Source organism: Tympanuchus pallidicinctus, unplaced genomic scaffold (assembly GCF_026119805.1).
Source record: "Tympanuchus pallidicinctus isolate F22 unplaced genomic scaffold, pur_lepc_1.0 scaffold3, whole genome shotgun sequence".
In the NCBI taxonomy this organism is placed as follows: domain Eukaryota; kingdom Metazoa; phylum Chordata; class Aves; order Galliformes; family Phasianidae; genus Tympanuchus; species Tympanuchus pallidicinctus.
Window position 1 is genome coordinate 53,939,584 of NW_026294747.1, and position 26,295 is coordinate 53,965,878.

Here is a 26,295-nt window from a genome sequence, read left to right on the forward strand (position 1 = left end):
TCTCTGAGAATGATGAGTAATATGTTCAGGATGCCACCATTCGCTTCATAAGATTGATTTTTATTTTTTTAATATGACATTTCAAATCTAGACTGTCAGGTTTCATTCAAAGAGGGCAATCTTTGATGGATAAAACCCACCGAGATGGGAAACCCAACTTTACAATTAGGAACATAATTTTGCTGAGTATGGAATAGAAACAAATAGGACTTTCTCATTGTTTTGCAAGAATTACTTAGGGCTACAGTGCAGCACTACTGCAATGTCTCTGAGTGCTGGTTTGATCAATTTTCCATTTGAAACAATAAAACCTTTGGAAGAGACTCCCCTCCTACCTCTTTGTGACCTTCTGGATTTGGAGCAGGCACTTCCCGTTGTCTTTGAATCTTGAAGGAGTGAGAATCACTGGTTTCACACCACCAACCTTTTTTCATTGTATTGAGCTCCCCTAGAATATACTGAGTGCACGTAAGAATCGTGCACTTTGATACCAACTCTTAGTTTTAAATGGATGTTTTGAAGCTGGGAAACTCTGTAATACACCGTTTGGCTGAATGCTACAGAATATGCATTTCTGAGATGTGATCCACAGGTACCACGTTGCCTCTGTCCATCTAATAAATGTTTAATGAAAGGAGTATTTTGAGAAGCTCTGCTAAAAATTTGAGGGAAGTGCTTGCAAATGTTCAGCATTGTTTCTGAAAGTTTCTCTTTTTTTTTTCCTCTCCACAGAATAGCCAAGGAAAGTAATGCAAAGGAACTGGCATCTCTAGAGCAAAAATTGAAGGCAGAAAATAAGATGAGGTAAGATGAGAGAGTGCGTGTGCTGCATCTTTAAAAACAAAGCAGTAAATTGATGCATTGCTGCACTTAGTTGCTATTACATCAGAGATATAAAAATAAAGCCTTCCTATGTAAATATCCAGTGATAGAAAGGCAATAGAAGAACATTTCCTCAAATATGCCCATAGTTTCACTTGAATAATTGCTGCCAAGTGGTGAGAATCATTGAACTTACCATGTAAGTTGGTCTTCATCATTATAGGAGTAAATGTTCTCCATAATTCATAAGGTATTTGATATTTACCAGGATAGAAAGCTGTGAAACTGTTGGTTATTTATTTTCATTAATTTCAAATTTAATTAATGTCCATGGGTCACTGAATTGAATATTTACGTCATGCTTTTGTCTCCAAGATTCAATTGTGCTCAATCCAATAAGCTGGTTTTGCTTTTCCCCTCGTTAAAATGCCATTCTAAATTCTAACTCTTTTAATAAATAAGAATCTTTCACCTGACTTCCAGTATGTTCATGTCAGCAGCTGTTCTTGTATCAGTGCTATGCTCTGTCCTTGTAGTTTACAAGCCCCAGGGATTTACGAATACAAAATCATGTCCCTTCTAGCTTTTCAATTTGCTAAGGAAATTAACCAAATTATTTAGTCCAGACTTAAGAGAAGACTCGTTGCCTTTAGAGTCCTTCTCTGTGTTCAGTTCAGAGACACTTTTAAATAGAAACTCGTAGGGTTTTTTCTGTCTTTCTATGCATCTTTTCTAGATTCTGTCAGGATCCCAGGCTTCTAGCTGAACCCCTTTGATTGTAGTCCTGAAGTTACAGAAGATATCATAGAATCAAAGAGGGTTGGAGGGGACCTTAAAGATCATTGAGTTCCAACCCAGTGCCATGGACTGGTTGCTCCCCTTCCACCCAGCTCAGGCTGCCCAGGGCCCATCCAAGGCCTTGGGTACCTCCAGGGATGGGACACACACGGCTCTGGGCAGCAGTGCCAAGGCCTCACCATCCCTTGAGTAAAAAATTTCTTCCTAACATCCAACCTAATTCTCCCCTCAATAACATAGAGGAATATTCCAAATTCTCAAATTAAACTTGCTCCAGTAATGCTGTGTCCAATCATGCTGTGTCTTCCTTCATTCCCTTCGCTTTTTCTCCCAGTTTCAACTTATTTCTGCTTATGATCTGTCACTAGAGTGATGCTTCAGTGGAAGCTACTGTACTTAGCAATGCAAAGCAAACACTTTCTTTTGGAGGAGGAGAATATAAGCAGAAGAGTGAATGAAAGGATAGAGACTGGTGAGAAAAGGCATGCTGAGCTTCTTCTGGAGGTATGTTAGAGAGCAGGTAGTATAACTGAAGACATTGAGTGGTACAATATGTTGATGCTATAAATTCAGAGTAAATTGGTAAGTAGGTAGGCTCCAAGGGCTAACTCATTGCAAGCTAATAAGCATGTTATCAGGTGTAAAGATTTCTGGTATCTAAAGGTCTTAATTTCTCCATCCTTAGAGGTATTCAGTAGCCATTTGGACATTGTCCTGGGCAACTGGCTGTGGGTGGCCCTGCTGGAGTAGATGGGATTGGATAAGATGACCTCCAGAGGTCCCTTCCCACGTCAACGATTCTATGATATCTTATCATCATTAATAATTTAAAAGCAATTCTTTATCTCAGCAGATGTATTTTCAATGCAGATTACTCTCCTTTTATTCTGATTGCTTATTTCCTAGTGGTTCAGATAGGCAATGTATATTTCAGAAATCCCTGTCCTTTGTTCTGTTTTCCATTATGAGACCAAAGAGCTTGAAAAAGAACTTCTTCAGTCTGAAAACCAAATCAAAGTGCTGACTGAAGAAGCAATAAAGAGAAAAAATGATTACAGGAGTTATAATGAAGATTTTACTAATAAAATAAAATATCTGGAGGTAAGCTTTGTGTTCGCTTGCTTGTTTTGATGTTTTGTTGTTGTTTTTAATTAACCCCGGGTCAATTTCTGGTGGATGAATTGATCTCATTCCATGCAGAATTGGCAGTGTTTGCTGCATCACATTGGAGGTAGGCTCAGTAATTATTTCAAGACATTTCACTCTGTTGTTTTTTTTTCTGCTGTTGATAGTGGGATTTTTGTTTGTTTGTTTAGTGCTCAAAAAGTCTTATGAAGAGACCCTCAAATTATTGAGACTCTGTAAGCAGTACAAACTCAAACATGTATTAATGTACATAAGGGCATCTCTGTCAATCAAGTGCCATGCAGGGAAGGTTTTTCTCAGAAGAGATGCCTCCCATTTTAAAATAAAAATCCAGCACAAACTAAGTTACAGGATGCATCCATTTAACTGTACTGTGAACTACCCAGTATGTAACTTGTTCACATACAATTTGTTTCACTGTTTTGGGGTAAACAAGCCAGCATTCATGGAAATGTGACAGGTTGGTTTTAGACATTGTTCAAATTCTTCTTTGAATTATGGCTTTTGCAAATCCATTTGAGTGATGAGTGGCTGGCAGTATATAACTCAAGGCAACTCGGTGTCAGTGCTCATTAAAACACTGATAGGTTTTCTTTCCCAAAGGAAGGAAGACAGAGAAAGACTGCTTATGAACCATGCAGGGCTTTGGGAAATTTCAAGCACCTCACTGATCTTTGGGATACAGCATAAGCTCTGTTCCCAGGCTCTTGGTCAACATTCTGGCTGTAATCATCTCCATGACAAATGACAAGTCAAAAACTTCTTTGGATGGAGGTGGCACGTACATTCAGTAGCTTTTGATGGAATTTTACGCTATGCTGGGTAGAAGAATAGCAATTCTTCTATTCCTGATTAATAATTTCAGTTCACATACACATTTATCCTTTGTAACAACCTATAGCATATAATTCATACAAGGCCATCGTTGGCCAAATACAACAGTGCTCCCAGATGGTTTGAGGGAGGCCTGCTCTCAGGTTGAAATTAATCTGTATTTAATGACTCAGGTGGTAGAACAGTGTATTAATCACATCTGCAGAAGGCAGTCATGATAAGAGTGGGAGCACCCTCTACAGTGCAGAACTGGAATTCAGAATGTTTTTTAACAAATTGGAAAAACAATTTAAGGGGGGAAAAACGAACTCTTTTGGCTTATCTGTGGGTTTAGATACAAATCTGTTACAAGCCCATCATGGGGGAAGGTCTTTAGGTCTAGCAGTGAGAAATAGACTAAAGCTGGCAAGTTAAACATACACCAACAGAGAGATGTAGTGATACAAAAAGGCACATATCAAACCAGTCTGTATAAGGAGGCACAAAGGCTGGCAGGGCACATAATGCAGGTTTTCTGCTCCTCCTGGATTGGCAGGACACTGGTGGAGCATTGTGCTGAGTAATGATCACCTCATTTAAAGGAGGATTTAAGTTCCTTAGAGATCCAAGAGGAGTACAACAAAAATGATCAGGAAAAAAACGAATAAGGTTGAAGAAACGTGCAGCTTTTCTAGTTAAAATAGGTAAATCTAGGAAAAATGGTAACTGACAAACAAATAACAAAGGATAGGTAGGTGTCAAACTTCTCTCCTTGTTCACTTGTTGAGGCAAATAACAGGAACAGGGTAGATTTAACTTAAGAAAAAGTTGGGACCTAAGAAAACACTGACAGCACAAACTGTGGAACCCTGAAGTCAGCTGTGAGACATGGCATCCTCAACTGCTACAGATTTAAGGACAAATCACACATCTCTCATGGGTACTTAGGTCTGATTGATTCTGCTGTAGAGCAGAGGGAGATGGACTAAGATGAATTCTTGAGATCACTTCCAGTATTGCTTCCTCTGTTTTTCTTTCTCCCCTTTGGTTATGTTTAATTATTTATGCATTAAATGCTGCTTTGATAGATTATCAATTAGTATTTCTTTTCATTAAAGGATGACATCAAAACTGCAAGTGAAAATCTTCTTAAAATAGAACGCAAGTTTAAGGTGAGCAGGCTAACTTTGGAAGAAACCCAGAAGGAAAGAGAGGAGAAGTATGCAGAATATGAAGAGTTGAGGAAATCATTTTTGAGTAAGTGTGAAGTAGCTCCTTGACATAGTAGGACTATTTCTGAGAATAGATTGCCATAGCCCTTTGTCTGCCTGTAGTTCAGATGAACTATGAAACAAGTTTAAACTGAGCTCTGCACAACAACTAGAATCCATAAACTATGGATAATCCTGTAGCATAAATATGGAGTATTTTTAAATGCCAGACCAGTTAAACAGCTCGCTTACTGACAGAACCTAGTTTGCTTTACAGTAGCTTTACCTGAAGTTCATTACACTGCCTTAAAAACCCTTTCTCTGCTTTGTAGAAAAGAAAGATGAAGAGTTACAAATCCGAAGAGCCATTCAGAAATCAATCAAGACTACTGGGATGCTCAAGGAGAAAACTGTAAGAGTTTCAAAGTTAATCGTAGTACTTCTGTAACGCTTCCATCACCAGCTCTGCTTTCTCGCAGGCACTGTGAGGCTGGGGTTGGGGAAGACAGGCTGGGGCTCAGGGTGTGCCATCGTCTCTGTTGCTGTGTTTCTGTCTGGTGGGTGCCTCGGATCTCTGCTCAGCTCATAGCCCAGCTCATACTGAGTTGCTTTTAAGCCTTGTTTTTGTACTGCCTAGGCACATGGGCAGGCCAAAAAGAGGCTGGTGAACTGAGGCCATTGTGAACCTGCTCTTATTCAGATGCTTGCTACTGCTAGGGCAGCGTCCTGTAAGTGGGAAAATCTCTCTGGTGACTCTTCCACATCAACACAGAAAGCAATGGTTCTGTATGCTGGAATATCCAGTGACAATAATGTGACATGTCTGTCATTGGGCGGCCCTACAGAGGGAAGGCCACTTTTGTGTCTGAGCTGGTTCCTTCCTTGTGGACCATGAGCATCCCTCTCTGTATTTCTGCCTCTTTTCTGGTAAGAGAGTATAGATACCTGTCTCAGATGTTACTTTGCAATTATTAAACAAAAGGTGCTGTGTTATAAAAATCCCTTTTCACTTTATTTGAGTACAAAACTCCTGTATAAAGGTCAGCTAGCAGTGAACAGTTTGTTATTTACAGCTGAAGCTACGGAAGCAATTGTGCATCAAGCGTGATGCTGCAGTCAGCCAGCTGAAGCATCAAACTGAGACTATGAAGTTGCTGGAAAGAGACATCTATGAGATCAACAGAAAACTTGACATTGTGAACACCGAGAACTGCAGACTCAAATTAGTGAGTATATTGAAGATTAATAGTGCTCGTTCTCAATCAGAAGTTCATTTGCTGCAGGAAAAGGCCTTCCTGCCATGTGAAGGGGGCTGAAGTGAGACATCAAGTATGCCTGTGCTGTTTGGAATGTGTGCTTTTGGGCATAGTCTGTATACCTTTCAAGACCTGGGCTATCGGAATAGCAGAGCCTCCTTCCCCACAAAGCATTGTAAATGTGGTTTTATTGCCAGCTGCTTTCAGGCTGCCACCCAGACCTTAAACCACATCTGTGCAGTTGTGTGCACTGCTGGTGCTTTCAAGCAGGTGCTCCACTGCTGCAGGTAGGGAATGTGTGCCTGCTGACGTTGTGGATGCTAGGTACTAGCTGCTGTGCCCTCATGGGCATTTTATCCTCATGGACACACAAAGGCTTCCCTTGGCTGCAGGCAGCTGGAGCTCAGTGATCTTTCATGTCCCTTCCAACCTAAGCCATTCTATAATCCTATGATCCTATCTTGAGGAAGAGAGGAAGGAAGGTTGTGTTTGGTTGTGCTATTGTGGCTGATCTCAGTGCCCTGTCCCGTTCTACGTGAACGATGGATGTAGTCGTATTGCATTGATTTTGGCAACTGTGAAACTTTATTAAGATGAAATGGAAGCTGTTGTTGAAAGAAAGCTCATCCAGAGGGCTACAGTTAACCTTTGCATATCTGTAAATTGAAACACAGCTTCTTGTGGATGTTAGGAAAAAAATTCTTTACTGTGAGGTGGTGAGGAACTGAAACAGGTTGCGCAGTGAGGCTGTGGATGCCCCTTCCCTGGAACGAGAGGGGGCCAGGGTGGATGGGGCTGTGAGCAACCTGGGCTAGAGGGGGTGTCCTGCCTACAGCAGGAGGTTGGAACTGAATGGTCTTAAAGGTCCCTTCCAACCCAAAGCATTTTGTGATTCTACGATTCTTTTGGCTGATATCTTTAGAAACATTGAAACTGCTTGAAATTTATTTAGAAAAGTTACAAACTGTGGCAAGACATTCATTTTTATTTTACAGTGCAATGCACAGATGAAAGAAGATATCTTGGCGATGAATTCTGAAGCTGAAGGCCACCAGTCAGCGATAGTGAAAATTGGGAATGACCTGGCAGTGCTTCGTGGTAATGTTAATTACAGCCTCCAAACAAAAAGTGGTATTTCAGTCCTTGCATCTTCTTCACAGAACAACCTACCATAGCTTAACTGTCAGCTCTGTTGCAGGTTTCCTTCTGGAGAGATGGTCAGAGGACAGCTCTATTCAGAAGGTGAAGTTCAATTTCGTATCAAACAATTTTGCATAAATATTTCACTTATGATGAAAAGCAACATTTCATATTACAAGTATGGTACTGCCTTTTTTATTTCATAGAGGGGCACAATATTAAACCTGTGTTTTCCAATGATATGTATTTTTTCCTGGTATCGATCCTTTTGCTCAATCTGTGTTCAACCTTAAACCTCTCTGTCTGTCTTTATATGCTAATATTCTTACTGTTATTCATTCAGATCATCAACCTTAGAATATTTTTACAGTTGGGAACATCCTTCATTTTCAACAGGAATTAAACCAAACTGTAAGGAGTTTTTACAAAATATTCCACCAGGACAGGAAAACCTTCCTGTTTTTAATGCAAGGATTGGGTCATCAGTGGAAAACTTCCTGCAGAGCTATTAGTTGGGTGGTTGGTCAAGCTATGGGAAAAGAAGATGAAAAAAGCTTTCTCAGCATATTTTTGAGGGAAAGAAACAATCTACACAATGTCATTGCAGGAATTTCTGGAGAATGAGCAGGAAATTCTGAATGCAGTGACAGCCCTGCTAAGAAAAATCCAGCAACGAGAGGAAAGGGTTGGTGACATTAACAGCAGGCTACGAAATAGTCTGGAAGGAATGGATTCTCTGCTTGAAAAAAAATCTAGAATGGATGGTGATGGTAAGACGCACCAAAACCTTTTCACTCTGTTTTTTCAGTCCTGGAGGAGTTCCATTCAATTTGTTCTCAGCAGTCTGTGATAAAGCACACATAGTACAGCTGTGTTAAGTCACCCTCCTGTAGATTTAGGCTTTGTGGTAAAGCTGGTGCATTTTTTGTAGAACTGGGCCTGGATATTAGAATTAATAGTAGCCTGGGTGCTATTGTCATCTTTAATTTCCACTTTTTAGAGGCTTGTGATAACAACTGTTATTACACTAGGGCATTAGTTTGCTTTAGTTCCTCTTTTTAGCTCTAAGCCTATAGATTTTTGCTTTCCTTCCTAGTTCACAGGGACCTTGTTTGTAATGAGTCACAGGCTTGGTCAGGGTATGACTACTGCCTTGTTACAGAAAGTGGTTTCTAATCGTGTTGTGGAGCTGATAAAGCTGTGCTATTGAGGCTGCTTTGAAATTGTTGGGTCTGGGTTATATGCCAGGAAGAGGGAACTAACAGAGGAAGGCCATGTCCCAAGGAGGAAGCCAGGCAGGGGAGGGAAGGACAGTGTATAGCAGAAGAGCTCCCTGCTTCATCTGAAGGCCAGTGTCAGTACTGCTTCCTGGGCACAACATGCAGAGGTTTTTCATAACACATGAAATCCATGCATGGAAACAAATGCATGTAAACACACACAGTTCTCAGTACTGCACCTCTGCAAAAGCCTTTTCCTGCTTGTTGCTGCCCTGTCTGCTCACTTTCCTACAAGGAGTACATTAATGTGGCAAACGTGCAAATACAGACAGAAACCTGTATTTGGGTATTTTAGAGAAAAATTTGCCCATGAACCTGTCAGTTTTGTAAATGATATTTTAACACACGGGGTTTAAGACCATACTTCTAGAACTCTGTATTCATGCATCTGCAACTGGCATTTTCTTTCTAGCAGTACACAGAACAAGCTCCAGAAACTTACAATGCACTTCCTCTCCTTTCTCCTAGAATCAGATGCAGTGAAGAATAAATGAGGAAATACTCAAGATATTCTTTGGAAGACAGAAGCCAGCATATGGGATGACAAAATCAATGCTATGTTTTATTCAAGCCCTCCTCACTGAAATTTTATTCTGAAGGCTGTCTTGTTTTATTCAAAGACCACCTAAAATATTACATTAGTAAATAAACAATACAAGCAAAATACTGTACAAGAAAGTGTCTGAAGCTTTTATGCAGATTCAGGATGATAAATACAGACAATTCCCTTCATGTATACTAGATGCTGTCTTCTTGATAGAAACAAAGGTTTTTAATACTACAGTCTTGTTCAGAAATGTTTCACAGATAACTTCTTTTAAAACAGAAGCTTTCAAATGCGTAACAAGCACTCAACCTGTTTAATGCAGATCCTTGGGACAGCACTGTTGGCACAAAATCCTTCTAATGTCCATTTCCACCTTCTGAGAGTATGCGGGATGGCTCAGTGTACTTTGCTGTCATCAAGTAGAAGATGGCAGGTGCAGGAACCAAGGCAAGCAGTGGGAGATCCTGCTCAAGCTTGTCCAGTTTGGCAATGGAGATGATTCCATAGGCATGAAGCAACCAGTGGCTGAAGAGGACAACAAGCCTTTTCTTCCTGACAAAAAGATCCTTGAAAGACTGGCAAAATACAGATAATATTCTGTTAGCATGATGCACTGGTATTTAAGACACATCACAGGTCACACACAGACACTGCAGAGGCCTTGTGGATTTAAGGCCTTCCAGCACACAGCAGTTTGTCAGTACACCACAAGAGGGAACTCTCATAGTAACCTCTTCCAGCTCAGAGAAGTCAAAGAAGCTTGTAACACACTGCTGAGAAAAATCCAGGAGGCAGTAGCCTTTAGTCCTTCAAGCATTTTATGATGAGTTTCAAGATAGAAAACAAGTTTACCTACCTCCACTTCCGAAGCAGACAAGTACACAGCCAACGTAACCAGAGACAACACCAGTATGATGTATGGAAAGGCATAGTCTAAAGGGAAGCAGTAACCAGTTCGTTAGTAGGAAAAAATGCAATGTTATACATTTCAGCAGAGATTCCTCCACATTACCAAGGGTGCTCACCTACTACCCTCACATCAATGCCTACAGCAATAGAGATCAGCCATGCACAACTATTTGGTGCTTCCTCCTAACGTTTTCAAATTACAGAGGAGAGAAGGAGAGGGGAGGGGAAGAGATGCAGTGTTAAAAGCAGCAGACACTAAGATTTCTAGGTGAAGTTACTGTACACATAAATCACTAACTGGGAAAGGAAGGTAAAGAGAAAAGCAGTCAGGCTAAGTGGAGATTCTGTTACACCATCCCCTCCTTGTGAGAAGGGTGCTTGGAGCTAAACCAATGTGGAGCTGAGCACCACAAACTTACTTACACTTAAATCTAATTCTGAAATCAGCTGTGCCCTCACTCTGAATGAACTTCTCTCACACTCCACTCTATGCCTGTTTTGTACCTGTTTTGGTAAAGGGACAGCCTCTAGCAGCACAGGCAGAAGGCAAACCAGTTTTGGGCTACCAACAAGGAACTCGTTCATGTGACACTTCTCATAGACAACAAAGACCTTCAGCAATATCCTCGTTTGTGAAGCAGAAGCTATCGTGTTCCTCCCCTCTCTGCCATGCATCATTTGTCAGGGTGCTTACTGGTAGGTTTCTTAGTGTTAACAGGAGAGAACTCACAGAGCAGGCCTCCTCCAACTGCCTGGAGCACGGTGAGGACTGGGAAGAAGTAAAGTGCTGCGTAAATGCTTTTAAATCGATCAGACTTTCCTAGGCCACAGGCAATCTTCTTAACCAGAAAAGGTCGAAGTAGCATCATTAGCACAAGGCAGAAGGCATAATATATAAACACAATTGTGTACCTGCAAATAAGAGAGGAATTCCTTAAAACATGCAATCTTGTTTGTCCTGCAGACTCAACTAAGAACAAGGAGGTTTGGTGTCAGCTGTAATGCACAGCTGTCAGGAGGGGGATAAAGAGACACAGAACAGTGGAGTGACTTTTCCTACAGAAAATGGTCAACATCCAGCAAATGGGAATAAAAAAGGAAGTCCTACATGCTTCACAGAGGAATATCCTAGAATATGCCACCTTCTTAGTGATTCTGTCCTGCATTGCAGGGAGGTTTGACTCAATGATCTCCAGAGGTCCCTTCCAAATCCTAAAATTCTGTGATTCTGTGATTCTTTGGTGGCAAGAAGGAAGCTGATCACAAACTACTCTCTGGAATACTCCTCTGTCAAGTTTCCCCGCTGCATTCTGAGGATGCAGCAAGAGGAAAACACAGGAACAGAGACTCTATCCTCACCAGTTAAAAAAAAGTCATTAGGTGTTACATGTTTGACACAAAGAACAGATCAGAACATGAAAAGACTTGAGGGGATTTGATACCCACGTGTCCAAGGTATACAGGAACATGTTCTACAGCTTTGAGAAGAGGCACTGACAGAAACAAACGTACAAAAGGAAGTGACAGCTCTGAGTACAGAAGCATTTATACTCACAGGGGATAGACTGCTTCATGAGTGCAGTGCACTGTAGTGATGTAATCAGGACTTGGGTTGTAGAGCATCGTATACCAGTCTGAAAGCTTCTTCACCTTGCAGGAACGGATGTGCAGAGAGCCAGCAGGATCACTCACTAGCAGAGTAACAATTGCTGCAATGCTGCACTCAAACAAGGCAGTGATGTGCTGCAACAGTGCACTGGAACTGCAGAAGAGGAAGACATTTACTACTGCTGTGTGACCACTAAAGTAAATCTAAATGTTGACTGTGAAGCATAAGTCCAAAGAAGACAAAACCTTCCACAGTTATGATTCACTGTGACCAAGGCTAGGACAAAGTATGTATGAATATATATATTTATACAAAGTATGTATGTATGTATGAAGAAATAAACAAAAAACATTCAGTATTTTAAGCTGAATGTGAAAACTCATTTTCCATATCTTGGATGCCTTTGTATGTAAAGTAACTGGAAATCCTTCCAGCTTCTAAAATGAACTCTTACTTTAATATGGGCAGAATAAAATAGTATCACAAGAAGCATTCTTCTAGGTATGCAACCTGATGCAGGAATGCTGCAAGAGTAGCCTTCCAGGAAGGCACAGGCAGTTGCTTCCAATTGGAAGCATAAAAAGCAAATATCCATGGTCAAAATAAATCACTGCTTTCCTCACTGCATCCAATACTTCACAAAGCTGAACTACTTCCTGCTGGAACAGCACAGCTTCTTTGTGCTCAGCCCTGAGACGCTCACAAGTAAATACAGGCACAGGCACAAAAACCCCATCAGAGGAGGACTAACAGTGCTCACATTGCTGCCATTTCAAAGAAAGCAGGAGTGATAACAGCGCATCTGAGAGCTGAGACAGGCCAGAAGGACCCAAATCTCTCTCAGAAATAAAAACCCCATCCAACTGCCCTGCGCTACTGCACTGGCTCAACCAGCAGGTGCTCTGCAGGACTGCTCAGTCCATTATGCTCATGGTTACAAGATTTTCTTTTTAAGTAACATAACTGAAGGAAGGGTACACTGACCTCTTTTTGCCTGAATACCACTCAATAAAGAACCAGTGCAGAACGAGGGGCAGCATGGCCATGAAGCCCAGGTACAGCCAGTCATAGCGGTCCGGGGATCCCACACACTCCCGACAGATTTTGTTGTCGTCAGTTCGTTGCCCTCTGGGGCACACCTACAGAAAGCATGTGATGGATTGACAGAGCCGCTGTGTTCCACTAGGAGCCCTTCACAAACCATTCGGGCTGTTCAGCCTGGAGAAGAGAAGGCTCCAGGGAGACCCAATAGCGGCCCTTCAGTATCTAAAGGGAGGAGGTAAGAAAGAAGGGCACAGATTCTTCAGCAGGGCCTGCTGTGCTAGGAGAAGGGGAAATGGTTTTAAATCAGAAGAAGTGAGATTTTGACAGTATATAAGGAGAAAAACACGAAGTATTAACAGGACAGAAAGTTTATCATATTTTTAAAGAGAAAAGACAGCAACCTCAGCAATCTGTCAGCTGGCACTCGCTGTGCTCTCCCCATTCCTCACTTCTGGATGCACGAGAGCACGGCCAGCGCGGAGCCAGCCGCCCCGCAGGACTTACCCCACAGTCCCCGTAGACCTCCACGGAGCCGTTGACGGCCAGGACGATCCTGCCGCAGTACAGCCCCAGGCAGGCGGGCTGGATGTCAACAGCTGCGGGGAGAGGGCAACCCCGTTACCGCGGCGCTCCGGCCCGACCCCACCGCCGTGCCCGACCCCGGCCCCGCGGCCTACCGGAGCGGATCATCCCGGTATCCTGGCAACACAGCCCCCCGCCGCAGCGAGCCACTTCCGCTTATGTCACTTCCGCCTCCTGACAAGCCTCGCCTCCATTGGGCGGGGCGCTCCGCCTGGTGGGCGGGGCTTGGAGTCCACGGGCGCGGCTACACGCAGGGGGCGGGGTGCTGCTCCCGCTCTGTCCCCGCCGTTCCAGGACGCGGGAGATGGCGGCTGTGGCGGCTGGTTGCGGTGACGGCGAAGGCCGGCAGCTGCCGCCCCGCTCGCTCACAGAACCGACTCTGCACACCGTGGAGATGCACACGGGCGGCGAACCGTTGCGGGTCATCCCACGGTTGGAGGCGATGGAAGAAGCGGCGGCGGCCGGGATGTCGCTGCTGGCGCTGCGGCGGCACATGGCGGCCACGCAGGACCACGTGCGGCGGACGCTGATGCACGAGCCGCGGGGCCACGACGGCATGTACGGGGCCGTGGTGGTGCGCGGCGGGGCGGCCGCCGACGGTGCCGACCTGGCGGTGATCTTCCTGCACGGCTCCGGCTACAGCGCCATGTGCGGCCATGCCGTGCTGGCCCTCGGCCGCTTCGCCCTCGACTTCGGGTTGGTGGCAGCCCCGCAGCGCCCGGAGACCGCCGTGCGCCTGCGCTGCCCCTGCGGCCCCGTCACCGCCTTCGTGCCCTGGGATGGGTGTCACAGCGGTAACCCCGTCCGCTTCCACAGCGTGCCCGCCTTCGCCGCTGCCACCGGTGGGGCCCGAGCTGGTTGTACCGCGTTCTGTGGGGGCTGGGGGGATGTGCCGGGGTGCCGTGCAGAGCTCTCCCCAGTTCCTGTATCTCTCAGGACAGGGATATGGCATGAAGCATCGGGTGCTGTGTTGGGTATGGGAGTGCTCGTGGAGCTCACGGCTTCTGTCAGCTCGGTACTGTGACCCCTCCTCACCACCCTCTCTTTCCCCACTCAGACGTGGCCATCGATGTCCCAGGTCGTGGCAGGGTGGTGGTTGACATCAGCTACGGTGGCACTTTCTATGCCTTTCTCAGCGCGGAGCAGCTGGGTCTCGACGTGTGCTCCTCAAAGACCAGAGACCTCGTTAGCGCAGCCAGCGCGGTGACAGAGGCAGTGAAGGAGCAGGTATGGCCCCGTGCCTTCCCTTCAGGGTAGTGGTGACTGAGGCCCTTTATCACCCACAGCGCTCAGATCCACAGGCTGAACGTACTGCGGTTACTGCTGACGGCCCAAGTGCTGTACCTGTCCTGAACCCTTTGTGTGCTCTCCCAGTTCAAGCTGCATCACCCTGAGAGTGAAGACCTGGCTTTCATCTATGGCACCATTCTGACAGATGGGAAGGATGCCTTCAGCGAGGAGCCCACCACCAACATCTGTGTGTTTGCAGATGAACAGGTACAGAACAGCCTGTTCTGCAATCACACAATGTCCTGAGTTGGAGGAGACCCATAAGGAATATTGAGTCTAAGCAGGAGCCAGACCACCTTTTTCCTTTCATATCTAAAACCTGCTTATATGCTGGGCTTGATCTTACAGGTCTTTTCCAACCAAAATGATTCCATGATTCTACTTTATCTTTCCATTTGTGATGTATCCTGATGCTGTCCAAACCTCTGGGCCAGGGGCACTTCTCCCACGCAGGGAGAATTCAGGGGAGCAATATTCATTTCTGTTTAAAACCAGAACGCTTGCTGGCTCGTGTTCTCTTCTGACTGTAGGTGGACCGAAGCCCAACAGGCTCTGGCGTGACGGCTCGCATTGCCCTGCAGTACCATAAGGGACTCATCCAGCTGAACCAGAGCAGGACCTTTCGGAGCAGCACCACAGGGTCCTTGTTCACGGGGAAGGCAGTGAAGGCAAGCGGAGCTTCACTCTGTTGAGGAGTGTGGGGAAGTGCTTTCCCACAAGCCTCATGCATCGCTTGTTGTGGCTGGGGTGTGGAGAATGTCCTGTCAGCTCTGTGCTGATCCAAACCCCTCTGCAGGAAGCCAGGTTTGGGGACTACAACGCCGTTGTGGTGGAAGTCTCAGGGGAAACCTTCTATACCGGCACGGCCACCTTCACTGTGGAAGAGGAGGACCCGCTGAAGCACGGGTTCTCCTTCAAGTGACCCGAGGCACTGCACTGTCTCAGTCACTGATGCTCCTCCTGCCCGTGCACTGCTCTGCTTCTCCCTGTGGCCCGGCGCAGTGTGCAGAGCAGCAGGACCGACCTTGGCTGCTGCCATAACAGCTACTGCTGTCCTTGAGGATGACGGGTGCTCCTCTGCAGTGCTTGCTGGAAGCTTGCTTAGGAAATCTGTCTTCAAATTTCTGTGCCTTACTTACATTTTCAGATTATTCCTATTAAATGCCAGCTGAAAACACTGCTGTCCTCTTGTTTTCACCTCCCAGGTGCTGCAGCGTGTCTTCATCACACTGCTTCCCAAACCCTCCTCTCTTGCTTCTCTCAGACCATGGGCTAACTTTGGGTTAACTTTCAGCAGCAGTAACCGAACTGGAAAGTTGGAACCGCTCTGACCTTTGAATGCAAACTCATTTACTTGTGATTCTGCTCAAGCAGCAGTGCGGAGCTCAGGGCCTGCGGTTTCCCCTCTGCCTCTGGGCAAAATGGCATTCAGTTATTGGGGGCCTTGTGAAAGTGTTTTGAGAGCGCTTAGCGCTGGGTGCTTCTTGGAGGGAGCAATGTGGGAGAAAGAAGTTCCTGGAGAATCAGCCAGGGTCCAGTTTAACGGGATCTTCTGTGACAGTACGGGAGGAAATGGCTTCCCACTAAAAAGGAGTGGTTTAGACTGGGTAAAAGCAAAAGATTTTTTACAGCAAGGGTCGGTGAGGAGATGGGGGCACGAGGTGGTGGGGATGTGAGGGGACGGGGGGAAAGAGGCTGTGCTGGTGGAGGAGAGAGGAGATGCAAGGAAAGAGCCGTGAGGATCTGCGAGGGGATGGGGGCTGTGAGGGAGGGGAGGTCCGCGAGCAGAAAGGCGACAAGCCGAGGCCGCGCACAGGCGCCGAGGGGCACCGCGCCGCGGCTGTTCCCGCCCCGGGTGGCCGCGCGGGCGGCGGGGCGGTTCCCCGGGCGACGGCGGCGGGGCGACGTCAGCGGCGGCAGCGCGGGGCGGGCGCGGCGCGGGCCGGGCCGTAGGGCTGCGCATGGAGCCGGCGGCGGCCGTGCCGGGAAACCTCTCCGGCGGCGGCGGCGGCAACGAGAGCGGCGCGGCGGCGGCGACGGGGCCGGGCTGGTCGGCGGCGGCTCTGGCTTCGCAGGCGCTGGCTCTGCTGCTCATCTTCGCCCTGTCGGCGCTGGGCAACGGCGCGGTGGTGCTGGTGATCGCCCGGCACCGGCAGCTCCGCACGGTCACCAACGCCTTCGTGCTGTCGCTATCGCTGTCGGAGCTGCTGGGCGCGCTGCTCTGCCTGCCCCTCGCCTTCCTCAGCCTGCTGGGCCGCCCGCCCGGCGCGTGGCTCTTCGGCCATCGCCTGTGCCTGGCCAGCGCCGCGCTGCACGCCGGGCTGGGCATCGCCGCCACCCTCACCATGGCCCTGCTCTCCTTCGACCGCTACTGCGCCATCGTCCGCCAGCCCCGACGCAAGATGGGTCGCCGCCGCGCCGCGCAGCTGCTGGCCGCCGTCTGGCTGGCGGCGCTGGGCCTGGCCGGGCCGTGGTACGGGCTGGCGGGCGAAGGGCGGCGGGATGCCCGGCACGGCGCGTACCGCTGCGTCTACGTGCTGCCGTGGGGCTCGTCGCGGCTGGGCCCGCCTTACGGCGCGGCGCTCATCGTGCTCTGCTACCTGCTGCCCTTCGCCCTCATGTGCTTCTGCCACTACAACATCTGCCGGGCGGTGCGGCTGGCCGAGAGCCGCGTGAGGCCTCTGGCCACCTACGGGAACCTGCTGCGTGCCTACGGGGAGATGCGCACGGCCACCACCGTCCTCATCATGATCGTCTCCATCATCTGCTGCTGGGGGCCTTACTGCATCCTGGGGCTGGCAGCCGCCGCCGGCCACCTGCCCTTCTCGCCCACCATGGACGCGGTGGCCAGCGGAATGGCCTGGGCCAACGGGGCCATCAACCCACTCATCTATGCCGCCCGCAACCCCAACATCTCCGTGCTGCTGCGACGCAGCCGTGAGGGCGGCTACAGGACTAGGAACAACGTGGCCGCCTACCTGTCGGCCACAGGCCGCCGGCCAGAGCCCCGCAATCGGGCCGAGCGCGTGCGGGAGCGCTACGTCAACCGGCACGGCGGGCCTCCTGGGAGCGCCCCGTCCTCATCTGGTCCGGCGAATGGAGGAGAGGTGGCCATGTGGGCCTGCAAGAACCCGGCCGTGCTCTTCTGTCGGGATGGGCAGCCTGACGCCGTCTCCGAGGCTGCTTTGCAGGGCAGAGTAGACGCCGTCAATACCAGCCTGTGATGGCGTTGAGGGCTGGGATAGTGGCATCGGGCCCTGGGGCTGTCTCCATGAGGAACCGGCGGTAGCCACGGATCTCTTGGAAAACAGGGAGATGGGCCTGCACGAGCCATAGTGTGATTTCTTCTCCATCATGCAAGCTCTGATTTGGCAGTCTGCTCTGCGAGCAGAGAGAGATGCCATGGAAAGGATTTCCTTTCATCAGGCTTGGTGCAGTGGTGATGGCCGCTGAGCATCAAGAGTTTGACTGCATGAGCGATTGCTCCAGTCCTGCAGAAAGCGCCCAACTGGAGCTGCAGGGCAAACACACAAACTGAGACTGTGTGAGCTGTTTGCTAAGTGCCAACGCAGCCACCGAGAGCTGAGCACTGGCAGCTGGAGCACGCTCAGAGAACACCACACTGTGAAAACTGCATCACGGCAGGAAAATGTTGCTTTAACCCATTGTATGTGGCAGTGCAGAATGTCGTAGGGTATGGGACAGGCTAGAGAGTGGTTTGTGAAGATGATTATTTAAATTTCTAAGTGAAACAAAGCAGTGATTGTTGTGACACATGCCTGCGGAGAAGGAAGATGTGTGGCGCTGGGAGGGAGGAAAAGGATGTCAGAATTTCAGCAGCCTTTTATTTATGGGTACAGTCTGTATAAAATACTGTGAGTGTGGGAAACTGAGAGCTCTGCAGGCAGAGGAAAAGGAGTGGGTGTAGTGTATTGTGCTACATGGGCACAAGGTGTACTCTGCGCTCAGCAGATGTGTCTCACATCTCCAATGATTTAACTGTGCTTAGAGAAGCCATGCAAGAGTGGTGAGTGAAAGGAGAGGCACAGCAGTGCTATGTGTGCTTGCTGTGCTTAAGCATGTGAAGATGAGCAACATGCAGAGAACAGATAGCATTGTATCTGTGGCAAGAATCTGTTACTGAATGTGATATTCAAAAACTAGCTCTGCTTGCCACTGGAAAAAATGAAGGTAACACCAGGAAATGGAAGTGCTGTTGCAAAGTGCAAATTCATATGAGTTTATCTGTGTATTTTTGCCCACAGGCTCAGAGTCCTAACGCCTTAATCAGTATTCAAACTCAGAGATTGTCTTAAATGTGAGAGGCAGGCAGTATTTTTCTTGTGCTTCTTCAGAAATGTAATGCTACTGTTCTACGGCTTTTTCTCCTGGTTGTGACTCAAGTGAACGTACCGTCATTATTTTGCAGCGAGACAAGAAATAAATTATCTTTTATGCAGGAGATGATAGCGTCTCAGCCTGGCATTATTCTCAGTACAGCCTTCAGAAGGGAACTTCTGTAAAAAAAATTGCCATGGAATGGTCACAGAGACCTGAACATTGTGAAGCTGAGCGTTGCGAAGTCAGTGGTTGGACAAGATGATTGTAGCAGCCTTTCCCAGCCTTTATGATTCTATCAGTCTGTCATTCTGTGAAGCGTGACCTGACTGTGAAATTTGAATGCAGCCATTTTTCATGCTGTAAGAATTACTGTAGTTCTGTGATGCTCCTGAAGTCCATGAGGAAAAGATGTGACCCTTGGATAGAATCATACAATCGTTTGAGCTGGAAGGGACCTTTAAAGGCTGTCAGGAAATCTGTCCCGACTCCATAGTCATCAACCTTAGGTGTCATTCAGTGTTACGGCTGCGCTGATCTCACTGGTGAAAGCCCTGCAAAAGGTGGTCCCAGCCACCTCCCCAGCCTCTTCCAGCACCCGATTTCCACTTGTTTTTAACAAGTACTTGCAAGTGGCTGAGCATTAAGAATGCACAGAATGGGGGCAGCTGGCTGTGCTCTTTGAGCTTCCCAAACAGCCCTCTTCTGTTAAACACTAACTTGGTGTGCAGCAAGGAAGATTCTTGTCCAGACCCTTTCTGCAATGAACCTGCTGCAGCTCAGCTAGAGCAGGACCTGCTCTGTGCCAGCCACTCAATGTGCTTTACAAAACACAAATAAAGGGCGAAGAGTCTTAAACCACAAGCAGCAGAGAGCAAGAGAAACACAGAAGGCACACGCCAAGCTTGCAGGCTGCCTGCCAGAGCGTGCTGCTGGCTCCCAGCTGTGCTGTGGGTCACTGCCTCTCAGCAGCGCTGCAGTGGAAGCTCTCAGCAGCGCTCAGATCCCCCTTTGCTGGGCTGAAGCGAGGGGATCTGGCCATGTGCAGTCCCTGCATGGTCATGCTCTAAGAGAGCCATGCTATTTGGCAATGCTGTACGAGCTGCTGATACAGCTTCTGAGTTACTTCTTAGAAGGGAAGCACTAAGTCTGCAGGAGTGAGGAGTGTTTCTGAAGTATTGTTACAGATAAGTCTGGCAGTTTTGCTATATCACATTCGTTTAAGTCATTACTTTCATCCCTCCCTAAAGCCCAAGTGAAGGCTTGGTTCAAAGTGACTGCTTTATGTACAATTTACAAACTACAAATTATTCATTTCCAAGTGGCAGCCTGATGGGATCCAGTAGTTGACAATGATCAACAGAACGGGTGCAAGATGCAACATCTCCACTTCTTTCACACTGGTGTTAGTGTGTGGCTCCAGCAGATGCCAGCAGAGATCTGAGCAGCTAGTACAGCCCTTCTGCTAACTAGCAGCAGAAAAGCTTCTGCTCATGAGATCATGAGATCAAGAGCTCTGCCTGGCACTGGACTCCTCCAGGCATTGGTAGAAACCCACAAAACATTGGGGAGTGACTTCCAAATACTGAGGATACTAAATTTTATGATCTTGCTGCTTTTATAAACCATGGGAAAGCAGGGAGTTGCAGCCAGCTACACCCAGACGTGCTGTGACAAAGTGTGATTTTGGGGAGGTCATTTGGGGAGATGATGCTCAGCTTGCTGAGTGCAGGCCACAAGAGGAATGTCCAGCACTGTGGGCATATTCTTGTTTCTTAGAAGGGCTGGAGCAAGCCTTGGTTAAGGCAGCAGAGTGAGAGTCATAGAACCATAAAGGTTGGAAAAGACCACTAAGCATCCATCCAGTCTGTCAACCCATCACCCATGCCCTCTAACCATGTCCCACCACTGCTCCTGCACACGGGGAGCTGCCTGTGCTATGAGAAGCAGAACCCTCAGCTCAGTCCCACAGGTTTTAAAACCCCTCAGTGTGATGGGCACACACAAAAGCACTTGGTAGATTGCTCTTAATCCTTCCCCAGCCATTCCTGAACACCCAGGTGGAATTTGCTTACCTGACTCAGTGGAGGAAAAGCACTGGAGTAACCAGGTCGCATTTCTCTGTGGTCCCCAGCACAGCCATGCACAGAATACATCACCTCTTGTGGCTGTTTGATTCCATGACGATGGATAGAATTTAAATGATCCCTCTTCCACTACATCGGAAGAAATAAAGTGCACCATTTTTGACTCCAAGCCTAGAGGTTGCTGTACTTCTCAGCACAAGGCAGAAAGGTGCCCATTTAGCCCCCAAATCCCAAATATCCCATTTTCCTCCCCCAACAGTGGCTGCAGTGTGTGCTGCTTTGCACAATGACTCGTGGCTCCGTGCTGCACACTCACCGGAATCGCTTTTCTTTATTGCATGTTGCCATCTTAGAAAATGTACAGTCTCATGACATTACACAGCATTTCCTGCTAGCTACGACTAATAACATTCTTGCACCTAACACACTACCTTGGTCACTACGAAGCTAAGAAAGTCCAAGACATATACTTCAGTTTACAAATTGTTATGGATTTTTTTCCCCCCTTTTTTGGCATTATTAAAAAAAAACAAACCAAACCAAACTGTCTTTAAAATACACACCCAAGAGAAAAGAGTGGCTACTTACACCAGCACCGATCTACAAGTAGTTTTTGACAATGGCACATGGAATTACCTGCACGCAGCCTTTGCAGTTATTAATATAGACATCTTTTGTTCTTTTTTTTTTTTGGGGGGGGGGGAAAGAAAAACAAAGACATGGCAAAAATTCAGCCCAACCACAAGGCTGCCATAAAACCAAACAATAAAAACCAGGTCTGGGAAGGCAGCAGGGAATCTGTCAGGAAATGTGGCACTGGGGACCTGCAGGCGGCCACCCTTTCCCATCCAGCCGCCGTGCAGATCTGACACGAGCAACCATTCCTTAAACCATCAGAAGCCATAGGTTTCTATTTTCAACCTTTTTTTTATCTTTTTCTTTGTTGTTGTTGGTTTTTTTTTAATCCCACCCCCAAAGTCCGTTCCCTCAATTTTATCAGCCCCGTTGTTTGCTTGTCTTTTTTTTTTTTTTCAGCCATAAATAAAAAATATAAACAGAGGCACTTTAGTTAAGGAATAGTATTATCATTACCTTTTTGTCTTTATTTCCCTCTCCTTCTGAAAGCAAAGTGCTCAACTCCACCTATGAACAGAACCTGCAGGTTGCACAGCTGCTTGGATACGAGGTGCTGGACTCTCATTTGGCGCTCACCTGCTTTATGCTACTCGGAAAGTCTTTTTTTTTGTCTTTTTTTTTTGTCTTTTTTTTCTTTTTTTTTTTAATCTACAGTGCGTCCGAAGTTGCAATGAAGAAAAGAACAAAATGGTAAAACCACAGCTCTTGACGACTCCGTTCAGAGTGATATTTCACAGCTTTCACACAGCACGCAGACCCGGCGGCCTTCAGGTGCTTAGAACCATATCTTTATACAAATCAGTTTCAACAGCACTTTTGCTATACAGTACGTTAACTGACATCCCACAGCCCATCTGCAATACCAATTAATCTGACCAAAAAGAAAAAAAAAAAAAACAAACAAAAAACAACCTTACTTCAAATAGCGTTCGTATGTAGTGCAACAGGGACAAACTCATCTCTCCACAGGAAAAAGAACAAACGAACAAACAAAAGATCACAAAAGTATCGGTGGTATCAAAAGGTTTCGTCTCGTTTCCTTAAAAAACACACCACAAATAAATAAGAGCAAAAAGTAACAGTCCTCTATATACTCAGCATAATTTAAGAATAGAAATGTTAATGCGTTTACTTTTTATTCTCCAATTTTTTAATTTTCTAAACCTTTAAATTATTACTCCCTGAGAGCTCTGAATTCTTTTTCTTCTTCTTTTTTTTTTTTTTTTTCCTTTTTTTCTTTTTTTTCTTTGTTTTTTCTTTTTCTTTTTCCGAACCGACATTTTACAGGTAGTTCTGCTTACAGATTGGCAAGGACGTAGTAGAACAGCAAAGCGTTGCTAACAGACAGCACTTCGTGGCGTCGTTGCTTCTGCGTGCCCATTAAAAGAAAAAAACAACAAACCCAAACCAGACCAGAAGGGGGGTGCAGCTTTGGCCCTGGCCCCACTGCACACCGAGTGACCTTCTGTCCTGACCGACATCTACGGAGGATACAGTTTGTCCCACTGAACAGAAAGCGAGAATAAAAATGACAACATGAAAGTTTATGCCCTTCGTCGCCTCCGAGAACCGACCCTTCCCGTCGCCTTGGGCCGGGAAGCGTTAGAAAAGTATAAATACATCTGGGTGCCACGTGAGCAAGAAGAACACTCGGGTAAACTCTTCCCTTAGCAAGGCAAGAGGAAAAAAAGAGCATTTCCCAAAAACAACGGGAAGAAGAGCATCGCCAGGAGTGCTTGTGGCACCGAGCTTGGGGACCAGCACATAAGTGCAAGTCTGGGGAAAAACCAGGACAACGAAAAGAACGCATCAAGTTCAGTCCACTTGGTTTTCTCCTCTTTACTCTTTTGCGATCCAGCAAACAGCCCTGCGCAGCTCCTGGGGTCAGGAGAGCGATGCCGAGCAGCTCTCCGTCACCAACGTGGATCAGGTCTCTGTGCCCAAGTTGTCTCTTTCTTCAAGGACATGACATTGTGCTTGTGCATCGGGAGAGCCACTTGTCAAGGGGACGGAGGGCAGGGGACGAGCACCCACAGGACACACAGCTCCACCCGGCCCGGCCACGCTCATGGCACATACACACACGCTCACCCGTGGGGAGGAAGAATGTGCCACTGTTTCGCTTGGAATCACAAGGCAGTATAATGAAAACAAAATAAATCCTAGCCACTTCAAAAAAAGACCACTAACCGGGTTTGGAAACTCTCGGTTTTCGCCGTTGTCCTTCTGTTTCACTGCTCAGAAGTTAAGCTTGGTGATGGGCCGCTCACGGCCGCTGTCGGCCAGCTGGTTGGCGATGCGCTTGCGGTTGCGCTTCAGCTTGGAGAGGTCCTTGTCAAAGACCTCGCCGGAGCGCAGGGCTGAGACAAGGTCATCAAACTCACCGCCTTCCTCACCGCTCTCCTTCGCCTTCCTCGCCTTGCGCTCCCGTTCCCGCTGCTCCTTCAGCTGGTGGAGAGGAACATCGCACTGTCACGTAGGCACCCGAAGCCCCAAAGTGTGAACAGCAGCAGCTTCCTACCCCTCACTGAGCAAGTGAGAGCTGGTCAGGGTTGCTTGACAGAACCACAGCCCTGGGAAGTGCTGGTCACCCACAGAGAGTCACCGTGAGGATGGGTATGGGGTCAGCAGCCTTTAGGGCTAGGGAGCCTCAGGGCATCTGCTGATGCAGCCAGAGAGCACCAGAAGAGCTAGGAAAGCAAAGCCCAACTCTTTTCCAGTGCAGTTATATATCAGTGTCTTAGATGTAAGATCTCACCAACCTCTAAGTGACTAGTTAAATAAGCAAGCAACAGTGAAGGACAGGGGGATCTAATTGCAGAAGCACTGACTGGCCTACATATGCTTCCTATGCCACCAGGTGTCCCCAGACCTGCCCTGGCCTGCTTACCTGGGCCTCCATGCGCGCCCGGCGCTCCTCCTCCTCCTTCCTTCTCCTCATGTTCTCGTTCTCCTGCTTGGCTTCCGTCACAGCCTGAAGGAACTGATCGAAGATGCCGAAGAACTCATCAGGTTGCATTTTGTCTGTGTCTTCTCCAAAGTGTTTCACAGCCTTGGAAAACTGGGAGAGAATCACAGAATTGTAGGGGTTGGAAGAAATCTCTAGAGATCATCCAGTCCAACCCCCAGCTAATGAAGGTTCCCTACAGTAGGCTCCAGGGGAAAGCAACCACATGAGCCTTGAACATCTTCAGAGGAGACTCCACAACCCACAAGCAATCTGGGCAGCCTCTTCAAGGACTCCGTCACCCTCTCAAAGTGAAAGTTTTTTGCCACGTTCATGTGGAACTTTGTAGCCCTTTGGAGAGAGAGCAGACAGGAGGCTGTCAGGCTGTGGGGATACTGTGCTGGTGAGACCCCAACGGAAAGCCTTAGGCCTGATGGAGCAGTCGTGGCAGAGAACAGAGTTAACAGCAGGGCTTTGATTAGCCAGGCCTTGGCTTAAACATGACATAAATCATCTGCCATCTGATTTTCTGAGCGTTAGCTGCCCTGTAAGCCTTCCAGGAGAGGTCCTGTAGCCCCCTCTCCCAAAACACCCCACCAACCCTTTGCACCTCTGGTTCTGCTCAGCCTCCAGCTCGACTTCATTAACCAAGCAGTAGTAAAAACAAGGAAGCAAAATATTGTGGGACTGAAGACTGAAGACATAAAACTAATAGTAAACACGGCAGGGGAAGGGAAACTCGCACTTTTAAGTTTTCTTTGAAGTATTTTTGGGGTATTCTTTATCATTGCCACATGCTCTACTATTGAAACCAAATGTGTTGGTGAGACTTCTGAAAGATATTTCTGCCCAGGCTCAAGCACAGCACTGGGTAGGGAAATGGGAAGTTTTCCGGTCTTCTGTGCTATTTGCACACCATTAGTGTGAGTGAATCAAATAAGGCTGTAGAAAAGGTCAGGACAGGACACCCAGTCTCTGCTGATGGATCCTGGTCCCCAAGGAGACACAAGATTTATGAGTTGCTTTGATTTTGCTCTGTGGAGTGAGAGGAACATTTTTAAAGCCTGCCAATATGATTAAGTCTGATTTTCTGGGATGTCTCAGCCTCTTCAAAAGACGTTTGGGGCACTTTTATTTCTCTGTTTATTTATGAGACTTAGCATTTCAGGATGCAGGGAAGGATCTGAAAGGTGCCACTGTATCAATTGAAAACACTGAGGTTATTCTCATTGATTTTCATTAAGCTGCTGATGTTTCTGCCACCTTTTAGGAGATTCAGGTAGGTGAAAAGGCTAAAAATGTTATCCCCACAGGATATGAAGTTTATAAAATAATTATGTTTCTGCTTTCCTAGGAGAAAAGGTCACATGATTTGAACACGTGCTTAAAAATTGAAGAGCTTGTGCACTTTCCCCAGCCTATCCTATTCAGTAACTATGGGAAGCATTTGCTTCAAAGTAGGCTTTAATGGCTTGTGAGGACTACAATGAGAGCTCCTAAAGATGTGGGCACATCTGTCTGCACTGTCTGCACTCACTGCAGGCAAGATCTGCCTGACCAGTACTGACAGTTTCAAAGGTTTAGGCGTAGCTTCAGGAGGACACTGGTCACTTGTAATACCCCAGCACAGGTGGATGGACTGGAGGACATGGTCAGATTGACATTGGTATAACCAGGGAGAAGGAGGTGGTGGCACTTGGTAACTTCAGTGTTTGGACAGGTAGCTTATGCAATGGGATACGGGTGGGACCTCTGTGTGTTTGATTCTGATCTGAACTATCTCCCTGCCAGTTCATTTAAGATGAAGGTCGAGTCAGAGAGGAGATACTGGAAGACAGTT

General features: G+C 47.2%; 5 protein-coding genes across 5 annotated transcripts in view; 3 read left to right on the plus strand and 2 right to left on the minus strand.

Annotated features, from left to right (window-relative positions):
* The window catches only part of LOC128085207 (coiled-coil domain-containing protein 175-like), a 24,410-nt gene extending 15,354 nt beyond the window's left edge, over positions 1 to 9,056 (plus strand). Inside the window, exons 11-20 of the mRNA XM_052692293.1 lie at positions 733 to 804; positions 1,989 to 2,124; positions 2,590 to 2,721; positions 4,698 to 4,836; positions 5,123 to 5,202; positions 5,864 to 6,016; positions 7,042 to 7,144; positions 7,245 to 7,288; positions 7,794 to 7,956; positions 8,935 to 9,056. Coding sequence (XP_052548253.1) covers positions 733 to 804; positions 1,989 to 2,124; positions 2,590 to 2,721; positions 4,698 to 4,836; positions 5,123 to 5,202; positions 5,864 to 6,016; positions 7,042 to 7,144; positions 7,245 to 7,288; positions 7,794 to 7,956; positions 8,935 to 8,960 — 1,048 coding nt within the window. The 3' untranslated portion in view covers positions 8,961 to 9,056. The remainder of the gene's footprint in view (positions 1 to 732; positions 805 to 1,988; positions 2,125 to 2,589; positions 2,722 to 4,697; positions 4,837 to 5,122; positions 5,203 to 5,863; positions 6,017 to 7,041; positions 7,145 to 7,244; positions 7,289 to 7,793; positions 7,957 to 8,934) is intronic.
* Positions 9,003 to 13,361, minus strand: JKAMP (JNK1/MAPK8 associated membrane protein). The gene is made up of 7 exons (XM_052695818.1): positions 13,253 to 13,361; positions 13,080 to 13,171; positions 12,516 to 12,670; positions 11,478 to 11,684; positions 10,653 to 10,834; positions 9,870 to 9,946; positions 9,003 to 9,588 (listed from the first exon to the last, which is right to left on the minus strand). The coding sequence occupies exons 1-7, from the start codon at positions 13,263 to 13,265 to the stop codon at positions 9,370 to 9,372; spliced, it is 945 nt and encodes a 314-aa protein (XP_052551778.1). The 5' UTR covers positions 13,266 to 13,361; the 3' UTR covers positions 9,003 to 9,369.
* Positions 13,362 to 13,423: 62 nt separating this feature from the next.
* L3HYPDH (trans-L-3-hydroxyproline dehydratase) lies at positions 13,424 to 15,624 on the plus strand. The gene is made up of 5 exons (XM_052695820.1): positions 13,424 to 13,999; positions 14,215 to 14,384; positions 14,532 to 14,654; positions 14,978 to 15,115; positions 15,244 to 15,624. The coding sequence occupies exons 1-5, from the start codon at positions 13,462 to 13,464 to the stop codon at positions 15,367 to 15,369; spliced, it is 1,095 nt and encodes a 364-aa protein (XP_052551780.1). The 5' UTR covers positions 13,424 to 13,461; the 3' UTR covers positions 15,370 to 15,624.
* A 765-nt stretch (positions 15,625 to 16,389) lies between these two features.
* Positions 16,390 to 19,367, plus strand: GPR135 (G protein-coupled receptor 135). Its single transcript, XM_052695817.1, has one exon. The coding sequence runs from the start codon at positions 16,409 to 16,411 to the stop codon at positions 17,669 to 17,671; it is 1,263 nt and encodes a 420-aa protein (XP_052551777.1). The 5' UTR covers positions 16,390 to 16,408; the 3' UTR covers positions 17,672 to 19,367.
* Positions 19,368 to 21,177: 1,810 nt separating this feature from the next.
* Positions 21,178 to 26,295, minus strand: part of DAAM1 (dishevelled associated activator of morphogenesis 1) — an 82,494-nt gene continuing 77,376 nt past the window's right edge. The window contains 2 exon segments of the mRNA XM_052695812.1: positions 21,178 to 23,956; positions 24,399 to 24,569. Coding sequence (XP_052551772.1) covers positions 23,747 to 23,956; positions 24,399 to 24,569 — 381 coding nt within the window. The 3' untranslated portion in view covers positions 21,178 to 23,746.